This window comes from Chelonia mydas, chromosome 2 (genome assembly GCF_015237465.2).
Source record: "Chelonia mydas isolate rCheMyd1 chromosome 2, rCheMyd1.pri.v2, whole genome shotgun sequence".
NCBI classification, from domain to species: Eukaryota; Metazoa; Chordata; order Testudines; family Cheloniidae; genus Chelonia; species Chelonia mydas.
Window position 1 is genome coordinate 220,089,184 of NC_057850.1, and position 14,638 is coordinate 220,103,821.

The following is a 14,638-nucleotide window of genomic DNA, read 5'->3' on the forward strand; positions in this document are numbered from 1 at the left end:
TGCTTTTCAATCCTCAACATACTGGTCATATTAATCTTATTTTAAATACACAACATTCTTACCCCACAGTATGAAACAGAGATCATTGCTTTTAAATATAGCTCACTTTACTAGTAACCAAAAATCCTTATTATCAGACACCTATTTATGGCATGTTTGAAATAATTTAGGCCCAGATCCCTCAAGGTATTTAGGTACCTAACTTCATTTGATTTCAATGGAAGTAAGGAGCCTAAATCCCTTTGAGGAGATGGGCCTTAGTGACCTCTCAGCACCCTTCGTCAGCAGGTATGTGCATCACAGCTGGCACCCATATTGGAAGACTCAGCAGAAAAGCCCGTTAACTTGATGGGCCATGACAACTGTGTATCTTCTCCATTCTGTAGTTGCTCCATCTTGAGCAGGGTGAAGTTTTGCATGGCAGCCCATATCACCACTACCTGTGCTGCAACTTGTGTGATTAGAGCAGCCTGCAATCTCCAGGGTTATCCAGCTAGCTTCTTTCAGAGGCATTAAACTAAACTAGTGGCAAATTATGTAATACAAAAACCAAACAACTGTTCTGGGTTTAACCTGGTCAATCTTCATTGGCATTTGAGGTTCATACACCCTACAAGTTCCTGTTTTTGTACAATTACTTAATTTACTGTTCAGGTCACTAACTTAGTGCAGAATTTTCCTCCAGAATGCATTTGAAAAAAGGCAAAATTTCCATTAAGTGCCAGGTGTTTTCACTCTCTAGGGCAGTGGTTCCCAAACTTGTTCCACCGCTTGTGCAGGGAAAGCTCCTGGCGGGCCGGGCCGGTTTGTTTACCTGCCGCATCCGCAGGTTCGGCTGATCGCAGCTCCCAGTGATCCCTCGGCCCGTGCCGCTTCCAGCAGCTCCCATTGGCCTGGAGCAGCGAACCGCGGCCACTGGGAGCCGCAATCGGCCGAACCTGCGGACGCGGCAGGTAAACAACCCGGCCCAGCCCGCCAGGGGCTTTCCCTGCACAAGCGGCGGAACAAGTTTGGGAACCACTGGTCTAGAATACCAAAGCGAAAGCCAATATTTATTTAATTTAAATTTAGTGCTTACATCTAGATTACCAATCACTGCATATTTCCAAATGTCAATCATGTCCATTAAATTACCCTACACACAAATAGTGGTATCATCAAATCCTATGAATGAGTGACACCAGAAAGAGAAAAAGGCTGCAAGCACAGAATACAACATAGATAATACAATTAGGAGACCTATTCATTTTCAAAACAAGATACTATGAATGTATTATAATCTGCCACTACGTTACATTCAGTTTCGGCCACCAAATCTTGTTGTGTCTTAATGGAAAGGGAGGAACGAATGACTATACAGAAAAAGATAAACAAGATTATTCAAAATTACACACGAGTTTGTATTCAAACAAAATATCAAAAAAGGCACATGATAAACATTTCAGTTACTAAGGACAAAAAACTAATGCATGGAGAAAAGTTATCTTCCTTGTGGTAGAACAATGAATTGGTCATTTTTACATAAGAATTTCCTTATTTGGGAGAAATATTTAAGAGCCTGATTCAAAAAGCCCCTCGATGGCAACAGGAGTCCCATTGACTTCAGTGGGCTATGGACAGGGCCGGCTCTAGACACCAGCAAAACAAGCAGGTGCTCGGGGCGGCACATTTCTAGGGGCGGCATTCCGGCGCCGGCCATGCTGCCCCTAGAACTGTGCCCCCGCCACCCCAGCTCACCTCTGCCTGCTCCCCTGAGCGCGCCGCCGCCGCTCCACATCTCCCCCTCCCTCCCAGGCTTGCCGCGCGTGAACAGCTGTTTGGCGCAGCAAGCCTGGGAGGGAGGGAGGAGAAGCCAAGCAGCAGCACGCTCAGGGGAGGCGGCAGTGGTGGAGCGGAGGCGAGCTGGGGCGGGAAGCGGTTCCTCTACCCCTCCCCTTACTTTCTGCACTCCCCCTCGCTCACCTCCACTCCGCCTGCTCCCCTGAACGCGCTGCCTCTCCCTCGCCTGAGAGGGAGGGGGGAGAAGCAAAGCGGCGGCGTGTTCAGGGGAGCAGGCGGAGCGGAGGTGAGCTAGGGCGGGGGGTTGCGGCGGGGGGGGAGCCGCAGGAAGCAATGGGGGAGGGGAAATGCGGCACGCCGGGGGAGGAGGTGGGGCTAGGAATTTGGGGAAGGGGTTGGGAAGAGGCAGAGTTGGGGTGGAGCCAGGGGCATGAAAAAAAAGTGGGGGCAGCCAAAAAATTTTTTGCTTGGGGCAGCAAAAATCCTAGAGCCAGCCCTGGCTATGGCTCAGACCCTTCTTCCATAAGATGTACATTAACAGTTCTCTGTCCTGTTGTCTTTGGCCTACGTTCAAACTAAACCTTTGCAAAACTAGAGAGACAAGGTAGGTGAGGTAATATCTTTTACTGGACTTACTTCTGCTGGTGAGCAAGACAAGCTTTTGAGCTACACAGAGCACTTCTTCAGGTCGGTTCCAAAACTAATCCATTACATACTTCTGTACCGACAAATCTATTATCTGCATTAAAGTGCAGAATCTTTGCCCAAAACCATTGTGGATGCCAATGCTTTTCAAACCCACACTCTCTGTTCTCATTCATAACTGTAATAAGTCACAACACTTACCAAAATCTCTTGCCATGAAGGGGATAAGTTCCTCTGCTAGGCCAGTGTTGTGTAGATGTAAACCTGCACACTGTCTTATAAATTTTATAAATAAAATATAATACTTCTAAAAATCTTACCTACTTAACAGTTGCTGACATCTTTAAAAATGTCTTAAATTTAAAACTAACCTAAATTTGACTAAGTATCAGAGGGGTAGCCATGTATCCACAAAAACAGCAAGGAGTCCGGTGGCACCTTAAAGACTAACAGATTTATTTGGGCATAAGCTTTTGTGGGTAAAAAATAACTTGAAGTGGGTTTTTTACCCACAAAAGCTCATTCCCAAATAAATCGGTTAGTCTTTAAGGTGCCACTGGACTCCTCTAAATTTGACTTGCTTTAATCAGAGAGAGAAATTTGATAAACTGAACCCTGTTACATTAAAAGGCTGTAAGTGGTAAATTTAGTAAGTAAATTCCACTTACTAAAGGAATATGTGAAAGAGGTAGAAGATTCAGAAGCACACATTATGTTCCCATCAGCATCTAATCGATTATATCACTGTGGGCCATGTATTCTAATATTTCTTATTAGAAGATATCTTTTGTTCTGCAATGGAATTACCAGAGGGCTGGACATTTGTCACTTCTGGAGAGGTACTGACAGGAGAGGTGTTTCAGCTGATTTATAATTGCCATTTTTATTATTTAAAGAACATTTACAATTGAAAATGCCCAGGGATGTTACAGCATCCTTTGGAATCCTTCAGATGTTGTAACTATATCTACTCTACATCCTTTAGCACACTGCATACTGTTGACCAGAAGTCAGGCTAATGCCATCTTGCTGCATGTCTCCTTCGTAATGAGTTTCTTTCTGCCTCCTCAATTTCATTGGTCTGGATCCACTTGTATTCAGCTCAAGGCCCATGCTAACTGCAAAGGAGACCTCTGCTGCTACATGTGTAGGGTATGTCTACACTGCAGGTGGCAGTGAGCCGCCCAGCCAGGATAGACAGACTGGGGCTTGAGCTAGCACTCTAAAAATAGCTGTGTGGCTCTGGCAGAGACTCCTGCTAGCCAACCAAGCTCAAAAGCACCCAACCTCTAGGCTTCAGCTCAAATGGCTAGCCTGAGTCTCCGCTGGAGCTACAAAGTCCACATAGCTATTGTTAGCACACTAGCTCAAGCCTTGCTAGCGTGAGTCTGTCTACCCGTGCTGCGAGACTTACTCCCAGCAACAGTGTGGAGGTACCCACAGTATGGTAATACATGGTACAAGTGATACCAGTAAAAAAAAAGGGATTGGCCAGTTGCCTAGCTTTCAGTTTTTGTATAGTACTATGATAGCATCATGCCCATCACAAGCTGTATACTCTGCCGTGTTGCTCCAGCATTGGGTCTGAAGTGCTTTACACACACACACACCCATCCCAAATCTGCCATAGAGACCCCACTTCCACCGCCTTAACTGACGACCTTGGAATACTCCTCAGTTTCCACTAAATGTACGTTCACTGTTAGTTAAAGACTCCAGCTCTGATTTCAGTGGGATTGCTCCTGATTTACACCAGTGTGAGAGGAGACAAACACACATCACCACTATCAGACAACTTATTTCTGCTGGTTCCTTAGGTGGTGATTTAAGCCAAAGCATCATTGAACTTTGATTTTTCTGTTGATTATAACAAATATATTCCCAGATTGTGGAGATTTTGGTCAAACACCAGTTTGCTGAGAAACACATTTACAGTACTAGAACTGTTGTATTTCCAAAGCTGTCTGCTCATAATATTCAGAACACTTGAAGTGTGATGATGTTAGTCATGACTGTTTCTTTAGGCATTTGGCAAAATACATGTGTGTTACAGCTGTTTTCACATTTTAAAATGTTTACATATATACAATTTGTATATGGAGATTATAAACACAAAAGGTAAAAAAGATATAGTTCTTGTTTGTTTGAAGTTTATGCCTCTCAAAACTTAAGATCCTGTAGCAAAATTCTACATTTCTTACTCTTGCATGCTAATTTATACTACAGTATGTGGTTTACCCCTTACTTGTGGAAAGTAAAGAACAGAGGGTTCATGCACATAGCATAATGTTTGCATTGGTCACGTGCTTCAGAATACAAAATTCTGAACTCAATTTTGTTGTTATTTGGGACTGCATAAACCAAAGAAAAACTTCTTTTATTTGGGACTTGTACATGAATTTTAGTTGTATTTCTACACATATTGGTCATCATGCAAAATAATCTTATCATATTCAATCTATTTATCCCATGTTAATTTTTGTGATTTTTGGTTATTCTTTACAGATTTAATAGAATTCTAATCAACAGCAAAACATGTTGTTTTTTTCCCCTTGGGTTTGAGAGCAGGTTCTCTCTGTGATCACTGGCATCTCTGTTGTTCTTTCAAATTGTCTGAAGAGCAGATGAATGTGCAATGACTCAGTGATGCTGAGTTTCTATAAAATTTGAAGTAAACAGTTCTGATGTCACCTAGGTAAACTGTAGAACTAAATGGAAGTCTCCCATAGCTGGAGGGGGGAAGGAACACAGATATACAAAGTTATAATACAGTTATTAACTAAATTATATGAGAGTTTTGTTGGGGAAGAAAGTCTGCTTTGTTTAGGTCTCTAGTCCCTAGTGGATATCTATTCATATCACAATGTCATCAAACGATCGGGAACATTTCAACAGGACTGAAAGCTGCATAATAAAAGCCTAGGACTGGGAGAATAGAGTTGAAGAAACAATGTCAACTTAAACTATCAAGCTTGTGTCAGAATGCTTTTACCCACTATTGTTACAACTAAAACTGATGTTATCATAACTAAGGTTAGAGAGAGCACAAAATTTCCCCCTACAATTTGCCTGCTCAGAACTTCTTTAATTTATGCCAGGGGTCTGGATAGGTACTCAGGCAGCCCCATGACTGACTGGCTTAACTTCCTTTGTACCCCTCTGCCTGCACTGTGCTGGCCCAAGATCTCCTTGACCACAACTCAGTGGGTGAGATTCTGTGCTGCGCCTCTGAGTATTGCAGCACAGAGCTCGCAACACAGCGCGATGGGGACACAAAGGTGGCTTTAGCCCTGCCTATTCTGCGCCGCTCTAGGGGTTGGAGCAGATCCCAGTGTAATTTAGACAGCGCTGGCAATAGACAATACACTCCAGAAATCCTGGCCAGGAACAGTTTTTTTAGGATTCGTTATCTGCCAGCACAAGTTAAAGAAGTCTTGTGCTAGAAGCCAGCTCAGCCCCCAGCAGTCTCCAAGCTTAGAGAGGAGGAAGACTGGCACCTGTGTCTGCACAGCTCCCCAGTTTTGGCTGCTGCTCTGGCATATCTAGGAATCGGTCTCTGTTTTCCTTCTAAAGACTGACAGCAAAATTAGTCACTATGTTGCAGGCTGGCTGGCCCTTTAAGGCAGCTATCCCTCACCCTCACGGAGGAGCTGGCAACATAAAGGCCAATTAGAGAACCCAGCTGGATCTAATGGGGCTTAATTGGAAAGAATGACCCCAGCTGTAGTGGTGAAGCAGAGAGAGCGCAACTTTGAATAGAGGGGGTAACTGGGAGTGGACGACAGGGGATGTATCCCTTGATGATTGCCTGTTCTCGGCATTCCCTCTCGAGCATCTGCCATTGACCACGGCCAGAAGATAGGAGTCTGGACTAAACAGACCATTGGTCTGACCCAGTATGGCTGTTGTTATGTGCTTAATTCAGAGAAGGAAGACCCTGGATAGAGGAACAAGGATAGTTCTCCTGTGGAAAGTGCCAGAGGAAATCAGATTGAATCAGCCACTAGGAGCAGGGTAGGCTCCAGTGAGAGATAGCCTTGCGTTAGGGCCTGCAACAGGAGAAAGAGACCCACAGGGAGCAGAGTAGGCTCCTGTAAGGGAGCCCTAAGATAGGGCCTACAAGGAGCCAGGACATCCTCGGAGGCACAATGCTGGAGTTCCTGGTGAAGGAAGAGAAGCTCTGAATGGGCCAGGAAGCACAGGATTTCAGCCAAGCCTGAGAGGGGCAGATGAACTATAAGTATTGACATTATTTGAACTTTAAGTTGGACTTTTATTCTCCCCTTAAGAGGACTGAATGATTATGAGCCTTGGCTGGAGGGCCAAGTCACAAGAGACCCAGAGCAGGGATCGGGAGAAAATGCTGTCTGGAACTGGCCATTGTGGGGCTAAGGAAGTGGCCATCAAAGGGTGAGAGTGGGAAATCCCCTGCAATATAATGTCCAGGCATGAGGGGGCCACATTTAAATATTTCCTTAATTAAGAGTTTTCCTCTGACTATACATAAAGAAGGAGAGACACATACCCTGGCACTTTGTCTGTTAGCTTTCTTCTCCTCATCAGGAAGTGGAGGCATTGGGTATGGGTATTTTCTGCTGGAGGCAATAGATCCAGTGGAGGAAGATGGAGACTTTGCAGGAGACAGAGTCCTGAGATGTTGAAACACACAAAATAAATATGATGTCTTTGGGCACCGGAACTTCAACAGCAACTGCAAGTACTTGGAAGCTTGATTCAGAATGTAAATGCATACGTTATGAACTCAGTATTAGAAAAAAATTGATCATTACTCTAAATATTAAATGATTATAAATAAAAATCACTCAAATGCTTACAGCTTCCTTAATACTGGAAGGAAAACTTAAGGCTGCTTCTTATCTTTCATTAGTGTAGTTTCCCATAATAATCATTTTCTTAAACTATATTACATAGCATCATATCTTATCATTATAAAGTTAACAAACCAAGTCACCTATAGAATAGAGAACTAAAACAAAGAAAGGACACTGACCTTTAAATATAAACAATGCTAGTATATTCACAACTAAATATTCTACCAGGGAGTGAATAAATGGCAGTAAATAGTGGTCTTTTAAATAGCTTTTATACATTACAATGCTAAAATATGAACACAGTGGATAAACTACTATTCATACATATTATATTAATTTACATAAAATGCATGCACTTGGAGGCCAAACTGTTAGTTGTGAAGAAACAAAGGCAAATACAAAGTGCTAACAACAAATTATTAGACATGCAAGCATCAAACAGTGCATAGTGTTCCAGCCAAAGAAAGAGTCTGATGAGAATATACAAAAATGGACTGATTAATCAACTGCAATCAGCATTTCTGTACAAGGTGAGCAGAGTAAGCAGGAGCAAGTCAATGTTTGTATCACATGAAAGGCATTCTTTTTATGTCAATAAGGTGGCAGGACTTTATTGACTGGAATTTTACACGTGGGAAAATCTCGACACTTCCCTTTTGAGATTCTGCACTTTTATCCAATGAGAGAATCCTATGAGGGCCCCATCTTTGGATAATAGAGAAGAAGAAAAAAAAACCCTGGAAGTAGAAAATCTAAATTACCCTAGCTCGTTAGTTTCATTTTGCAGACAGAAGGCCAAACTTTGACAAGGGGCCTGCATATGGCTGCCATTTGCATGTGGCCATGTCCCTCACACACTTCTTGAGCACTTTTACCTACATGCTCCGTTTCTAGGATGTGCTTGAGGAAAATGTTGCCACTCTGTTTGTGCATGCACATTCTCAACCACTGCACACACAGCAACAGGCTGCAGTGGTGAGCTACATTAACATCACAGTCATCAGAGCTCCAGTCAAACAGGACTACTCATAGTAGTCAATACAATGCCCAGTAGTAAGTTTTTGTAGGGTTGGGCCCTTATATACTAATTTAGGCACAGAAACAGGCTAAAGGCTCTGGAATGGTCTGATGAAAACTTTGCTCTCTGTTATATTTAATAGCAACTCATTTAAACGTAAAGAGTTTTTAAAAAACTTTTTTAGTCTAATACATTGTCATGATTGTGTCTGCCTATAACTGCAAGCGCTTGTTTCCCCTACAAACAACAGCTAATGGTAGTTATGACCAGCAAGGTATCAATGGAAATTACATAGGAGCTTGTGACAGGTGTGAAATTGAGGTCACCAGTGTACATGTACTGTACTTCTAAAGTCCTGTGCTGTAATCTCTCAAATGTCATACTAGTTTAGGAAAGAACAAGATTATAGCCATACAGTTCTTTACGATATTAAAAAGTAACTGCATTTTGAGCACACAGTGTGATAGACCAGCACACACACACACACACAGAGAGATTTTCAGGATGACAATTTTAGGCCTCTACTGAAATATGAAATAAAGTATTTTTGTGTGCAACATTGCAAGCCTAACTGAACAGCAAACTGCCAATGCGAAAAATCAGGCTGTTTTTAAAAATCAAGGGAAAGGCTCACAATTTTTCAGACCTGTCCGCTCACTAATGCTAATCTCATTTGCACTGACAAAGGTTCATAATGGTATTTTTCTCCCTCATTCAAAGGCACAATGGGCTCCGTAGTCAAAAAGAAAACCAGGAGCCTATTTTACACTGATGATGAGACCTAAAGATTAAAAACCCTTCATTTTCATTTTTTAAAACACAAAATATGAAGTAGCAGGAGATAAGAACTGAGGGTGTTCGCTTTGGATTCTGAGGTCTTTATCTGAGACTAAGATGTTTATCTCAATATCATGGCTGAAGTGTGTATGTGTGGATGCACAGGGATCAGGGAAGAGAACATCCTTCTTCATCCCAGGATCAGGCTATGCTCCCTCCTACTGCTCCTCTTGGTGATGCAAGCCACCCCAAGAAGAGGAAGCACAGAGAGGAAGCAAGGCTATGGTCCTGCCCCCGCCCCGCACCAGTCTGTGCAAGGGTGGGCAGTTGCATAGAGACAGAAGCAAGCAGCGGCAGCCCAAGGAATGGTGGCGGATGCACATTCTCTCTCTGCGGCAGGGTCCCTGGGGAGGATTCCTCGCTTACCCGGTGGAAACTACAGCTCTGCATCACTGGCCAAAACGTAAATGACTGGTGTTTGTCACTGGGAGGGGTGGGGGGATCAGAAATAGATATGTTTCAAGTTCCGCTCCCAGGCACATCCCTGCAGTCCTACTGGACTTACAGGGGTTGCACAGATGTAATGAGAAGCAGAATTTGGTGTAATGGGCTAGATGCTCCAACATTTTTATTATATCACAACTATCTTTGTTAGGTCTCATTTATAACCACCTATCACAGATTTACAATGTGTATGCGTCGTCTTCTTTTGGTTTTCTATATTTGTCACTGTAGTGGGTTTTTTTGTCTTAAAAACTTTGTAGAAACAGTATATAAGGAATTTTGTAAACGATTTCAAAATCAGATGCGTATTACCCAAGAAAAATTTTTGCTTTGCCTTGTAGGATATAGAAAACGATCTCCAGGGGAAATGCTTCTGAATAAATCAGTTCTCCATGCACGCACAGTGCTACATTTTCAAACTGGGGGTGAAACTGGTACACCCACAAAACGGTTTGCCAATGTGTTGCTCCTACAAAAGGCCCACCTGTGCACATGAGCCATTGTGGGCACACGTTACTGCCTATACAGCTACCTAACTGGCATACAAATACCAATGGCAATGAGCAAACCTGAAGTGTTTTGAGGCGCACCAGTTGCACCCACATCTGTGAAGTTTAGATGCCCAGTTGGAGGCCTACTACATTGAAAATGCAGTTGCACACTTAAATAGATAAACATGCCCTTCCCTCACAATCCCTGGCCACTTATTTCTGCTACTCATTTAGGTACTCTGGATTTTTTTTTAATGGTCTTGACTCATGTGCCACCTGTACAGAATGTGAAAACACACTGCCAGTTCAGCTGTGCACGGAGCCAGATGCACAATCACTGATTTTTTTTTACCTGTAAAATGCTGTAATGTTGAAAATATCATGCTAAAGACTCTATCCTGCCATTGTTTATGTGCTGTGTATCCCAGATTTATATGCACTTTAAATGAGAGAGCCATGTAAGAACTTTCTCATTTACAGTACGGAAGAAAGTCAGCATCCAGCTAGAGGGATACTTGCGGGTAGTGCCAGGGTTAGCGCTGGACAAAACTCTGCAGTCTGGGGTCAGGTGGGTTTCATTGAGCTTTTACCATGGGTTTCAGTTCTCATGGTTTCGCATCTGTTAACTTTCATGTCGAGTTTTGTTTTCATCTGAACTTACATGCAAGGCCTGAAATACAAGGAAACTCATAAGTTTAATTCATTCCTGCACATTGTGTGGAAGGTTTGATCACAGATTTCACTAGCAACCCAAAATGAAGCCATGAATCTCGGGGGGTCTGGGAGTTTTCATCCTGGGGTCTGAGATCAAGAAGGACGAGTTAACGACTCATTTTTTGTGTCTGTGTTTGAAGCGGAAACTAAGAGACTTTTGTAATCACATTGGGTTTCAAAACAACACCAGTGATTTAGACAATGTTGAGGTCAAAAGGGATGGCGTGAAATAAATGTCACTTAGCCCACAGCTTAATGACACATGATCGCCTAAAACACAACTACTGTCAAAATTAGAGAAGACAGCTATGCTGGGTGCCCCTTATTCCTCAGCGGTGCTGTTTATCACCTCATTTTGTAAACTGCACTAAATCGATTTAAAAATCCCTCTGGTTAAAGCGGCACACACCCCATTCTCCACTGAATGCATCCGATGAAGTGAGCTGTAGCTCACAAAAGCTTATGCTCAAATAAATTTGTTAGTCTCTAAGGTGCCACAAGTCCTCCTTTTCTTTTTGCGAATACAGACTAACACGGCTGCTACTCTGAAACACACCCCTAATGCCATCAAACTGAAATAAAACCTTGCTTATATTGGTTTAGCTTAAATCAGTAAATTATCAGTTTATGAGTATCTATACTAGGGGTTTGCATCATTTTAACCAGATTGATTGCATTAAACTAGTATATATTTGTTCTAGTATAGATTAGGCCATATTTTAAAACACAAATACGCCCATTTGTCCTCTCTTTTTTCAGGGGTGCAGGAAGAAGAGGGCTGAGTAGAAGCTGAAAGTGGGGACAGAGTTTTAGTTCTAAGGGTGGATCTGCAAGAATAGGCTGAGGTTCCAGTTTTGGGACATTCATTCTAAATATTGTATGAAGTTTCTAAATGATCCTACATGTGCCCAGAGCACTAGATTCACACAGCTTATTAAACACATTTATCTTCAGAGTCTCAAGGTGAAATCCTGGCTCTACTGAAGTCAATGGGAGTTTTGCCATTGGCTTCAACCAGGGCCAGGATTTCACCCTCGCCACTACTCTTCTCCATAGAAAGGAGTCAACCTACCTAAGAAAATGGCTCTTGCCATTACAATGCCTTTATTAAACAGCTCTTTTCCATAGGAACTGTAAATCCTTCAGACAGAGCCTGTCACAGTGAGAATCGGGGCCTTCTCCATCATGGAGCCATGATGTGGGAACTTATTACTGGAGAAGATGAGTGACTATAAACGGCTCCCTGCCTTCAGTACGCAGTACAGAGCTTACTTGTACTTTCCAACAACTGCAACTAAATACAGCAATGAAGAAGAAAGGAGTAACTGAAAGTAAAAAGGAAGAGAGAGCGCTATTGAGAGAAAGGGGTGAATGAGGCAGGAAGGGAGGAAGGAAAGAAACAAAAAAATCTTTTTTTAAAAAAGCACAATCTGACCGGCCCAGATGAAACAGGGAGAAAATGAGCCCGGTGGCCCTGTGTGACTATGACCTGTCAGAGATGTGCTCACACACAAAGGCAACGGATGGTGGGGTAAAAACCTGGAAATTCGAGGTTAGAACTGGTGATGCAAAGCAGAGTTAAAGCTGGTTTAGGTGGCTAGCTGAGGAGGCGCAGAGGAGAAAGCGCAGAACAGGAAAAAGCAAACAAAGCAGAAAAATATGAGAGGGGAATGGAAGACTTATTCTCCCTTCCCCTCCATCCCTCCTGTAACACGTCCTCCACCCCACCCTCGAGACAAGTGTCTGGGTTTTCACCTTGAAAATCTTGTTTCTCTGTAAACTATTTCCTATTACTGTAAATATTTGCAGTAACTCAAACTCGGGTAGCTCGGTGTTTCAGAGGGACCCTTTGCATCACTCATGCACAAATAAATCTATGGGACTGGCATACTTAAGGCTTTGACAGTTCACATTCTAATGATACCATCGCAATCCTGAGAGTCTGGCTTGCCTCAGTGAGGCCTGCAAGTAGTTCTTGATCACTGTTCAAAAGGTTACTTTCAGGAGAAACTGCAGTAGTAGGCACAGAGCTGGCATGAAAGGGACAAGTAGTCTGCCTCTAGTGTAAGACCAGAAGCAGACTCCTCTCCCCCTGGAGCAAGGCCAGGAGCCAGGGAAGCTATTTCCCTGCTTTGTCCACTGCTGGGGCTGTGCAGCAATATGCTGCCCCTTACACAGATTGTACATATACAATAAAAGGAAGGGCTAGACTGTAAGTGACAGATGAAATTCTCCTTTACAGTTCTTGGTCTCTCCTATTTGGGGAACCCACAGCTGGGGGCTTTGTGGGACCAGAAAGGCCAGCTCTGATTTTTAACCATTAAGAGTAATTATACCTATGTATATACACACAAACTTGACTCCCCTGTGGAAAAGGTTCAGTAAATAGGTCAATAGGCCACTATAGGTAACCTAGGACCAACTTTTTAACATTTTTTTTAAAGTCTTCTGGGGGAAGTCCTCACAATGCTCTGTTTTCTGAAAATCTTCAACCTCATAGTTCGGCAGTTATCAATGTTTTGTGATTCTATCTTCCCTCTGCTGGCTTCAACAACAGCACTTAACAACATACTATTCCCAGAACTATGCTGACATCACTGAGGGTAGCGTAGAAACAGGGAAGTAAACAAAACAGCTGTGTTCATTTCAGCTTTCTTTAAAAGAGAGCACAAATGAAACAACGACCAAAAAGTATTATTCTGTATTAACTGTCTTCATTCTTAGAATCAGAGAATATCAAGGTTGGATGAGACCTCAGGAGGTCATCTAGTCCAATCCCCTGCTCAAAGCAGGACCAACCTCAACTAAATCATCCCAGCCAGGGCTTTGTCAAGCCTGACCTTAAAAACCTCTAAGGAAGGAGGTTCCACCACCTCCCTAGGTAATGCATTCCAGTGTTTCACCACCCTCCTAGTGAAAAAGTTTTTCCTAATATCCAACCTAAACCTCCCCTACTGTGACTTGAGACCATTACTCCTCGTTCTGTCATCTGCTACCACTGAGAACAGTCTAGATCCATCCTCTTTGGAACTGCCTTTCAGGTAGTTGAAAGCAGCTATCAAATCCCCGCTCATTCTTCTCTTCTGCAGACTAAATAATCCCAGTTCCCTCAGCCTCTTCTCATAAATCATGTGCTCCAGCCCCCTAATAATTTTTGTTGCCCTCCGCTGGACTCTTTCCAATTTTTCCACATCCTTCTTGTAGTGTGGGGCCCAAAACTGGACACAGTACTCCAGATGAGGCCTCACCAATGCCAAATAGAGGGAAATGATCATGTCCCTCAATCTGCTGACAACGCTCCTACTTATACAGCCCAAAATGCCATTAGCCTTCTTGGTAACAAGGGAACACTGTTGACTCATATCCAGCTTCTCGTCCACTGTAACCCCTAGGTCCTTTTCTGCAGAACTGCTGCCTAGCCATTCGGTCCCTAGTCTATAGCGGTGCATGGGATTCTTCCACCCTACGTGCAGGACTCTGCACTTGTCCTTGTTGAACTTCATCAGATTTCTTTTGGCCCAATCCTTTAATTTGTGTAAGTCCCTCTGTATCCTATCCCTACCCTCCAGGGTATCTACCACTCCTCCCAGTTTAATGTCATCTGCAAACTTGCTGAGAGTGCAATCCACGCCATCCTCCAGATCATTAATGAAGATATTGAACAAAACCGGCCCCAGGACCAACCCTTGGGCCACTCCGCTTGATACCGGCTGCCAACTAGACATGCAGCCATTGATCACTACCTGTTGAGCCTGACGATCTAGCCAGCTTTCTATCCACCTTACAGTCCATTCATCCAGCCCATACTTCTTTAACTTGCTGGCAAGAATACTTTGGGAGACCATATCAAAATCTTTGCTAAAGTCAAGGAATAACAC

At 43.2% G+C, this 14,638-nt stretch overlaps 1 protein-coding gene across 19 annotated transcripts in view; it reads right to left on the reverse strand.

Moving 5' to 3' along the window:
- ADAM22 (ADAM metallopeptidase domain 22) overlaps nucleotides 1-14,638 on the reverse strand; it is a 210,642-nt gene that overhangs the window by 9,742 nt on the left and 186,262 nt on the right. For 7 of the 19 annotated variants that reach the window (XM_043541244.1, XM_043541243.1, XM_043541255.1 and 4 more), the window contains 2 exons: nucleotides 6,950-7,073; nucleotides 2,156-2,695 (listed from right to left, as the gene is read on the reverse strand). In XM_043541244.1, the coding sequence (XP_043397179.1) occupies nucleotides 2,597-2,695; nucleotides 6,950-7,073 (223 nt within the window). In that variant the 3' untranslated portion in view covers nucleotides 2,156-2,596. Of the gene's footprint in view, nucleotides 1-2,155; nucleotides 5,154-6,949; nucleotides 7,074-14,638 lie in introns of those variants that run through there. The other 12 variants (XM_043541257.1, XM_043541245.1, XM_037890743.2 and 9 more) reach the window with 4 other exon arrangements.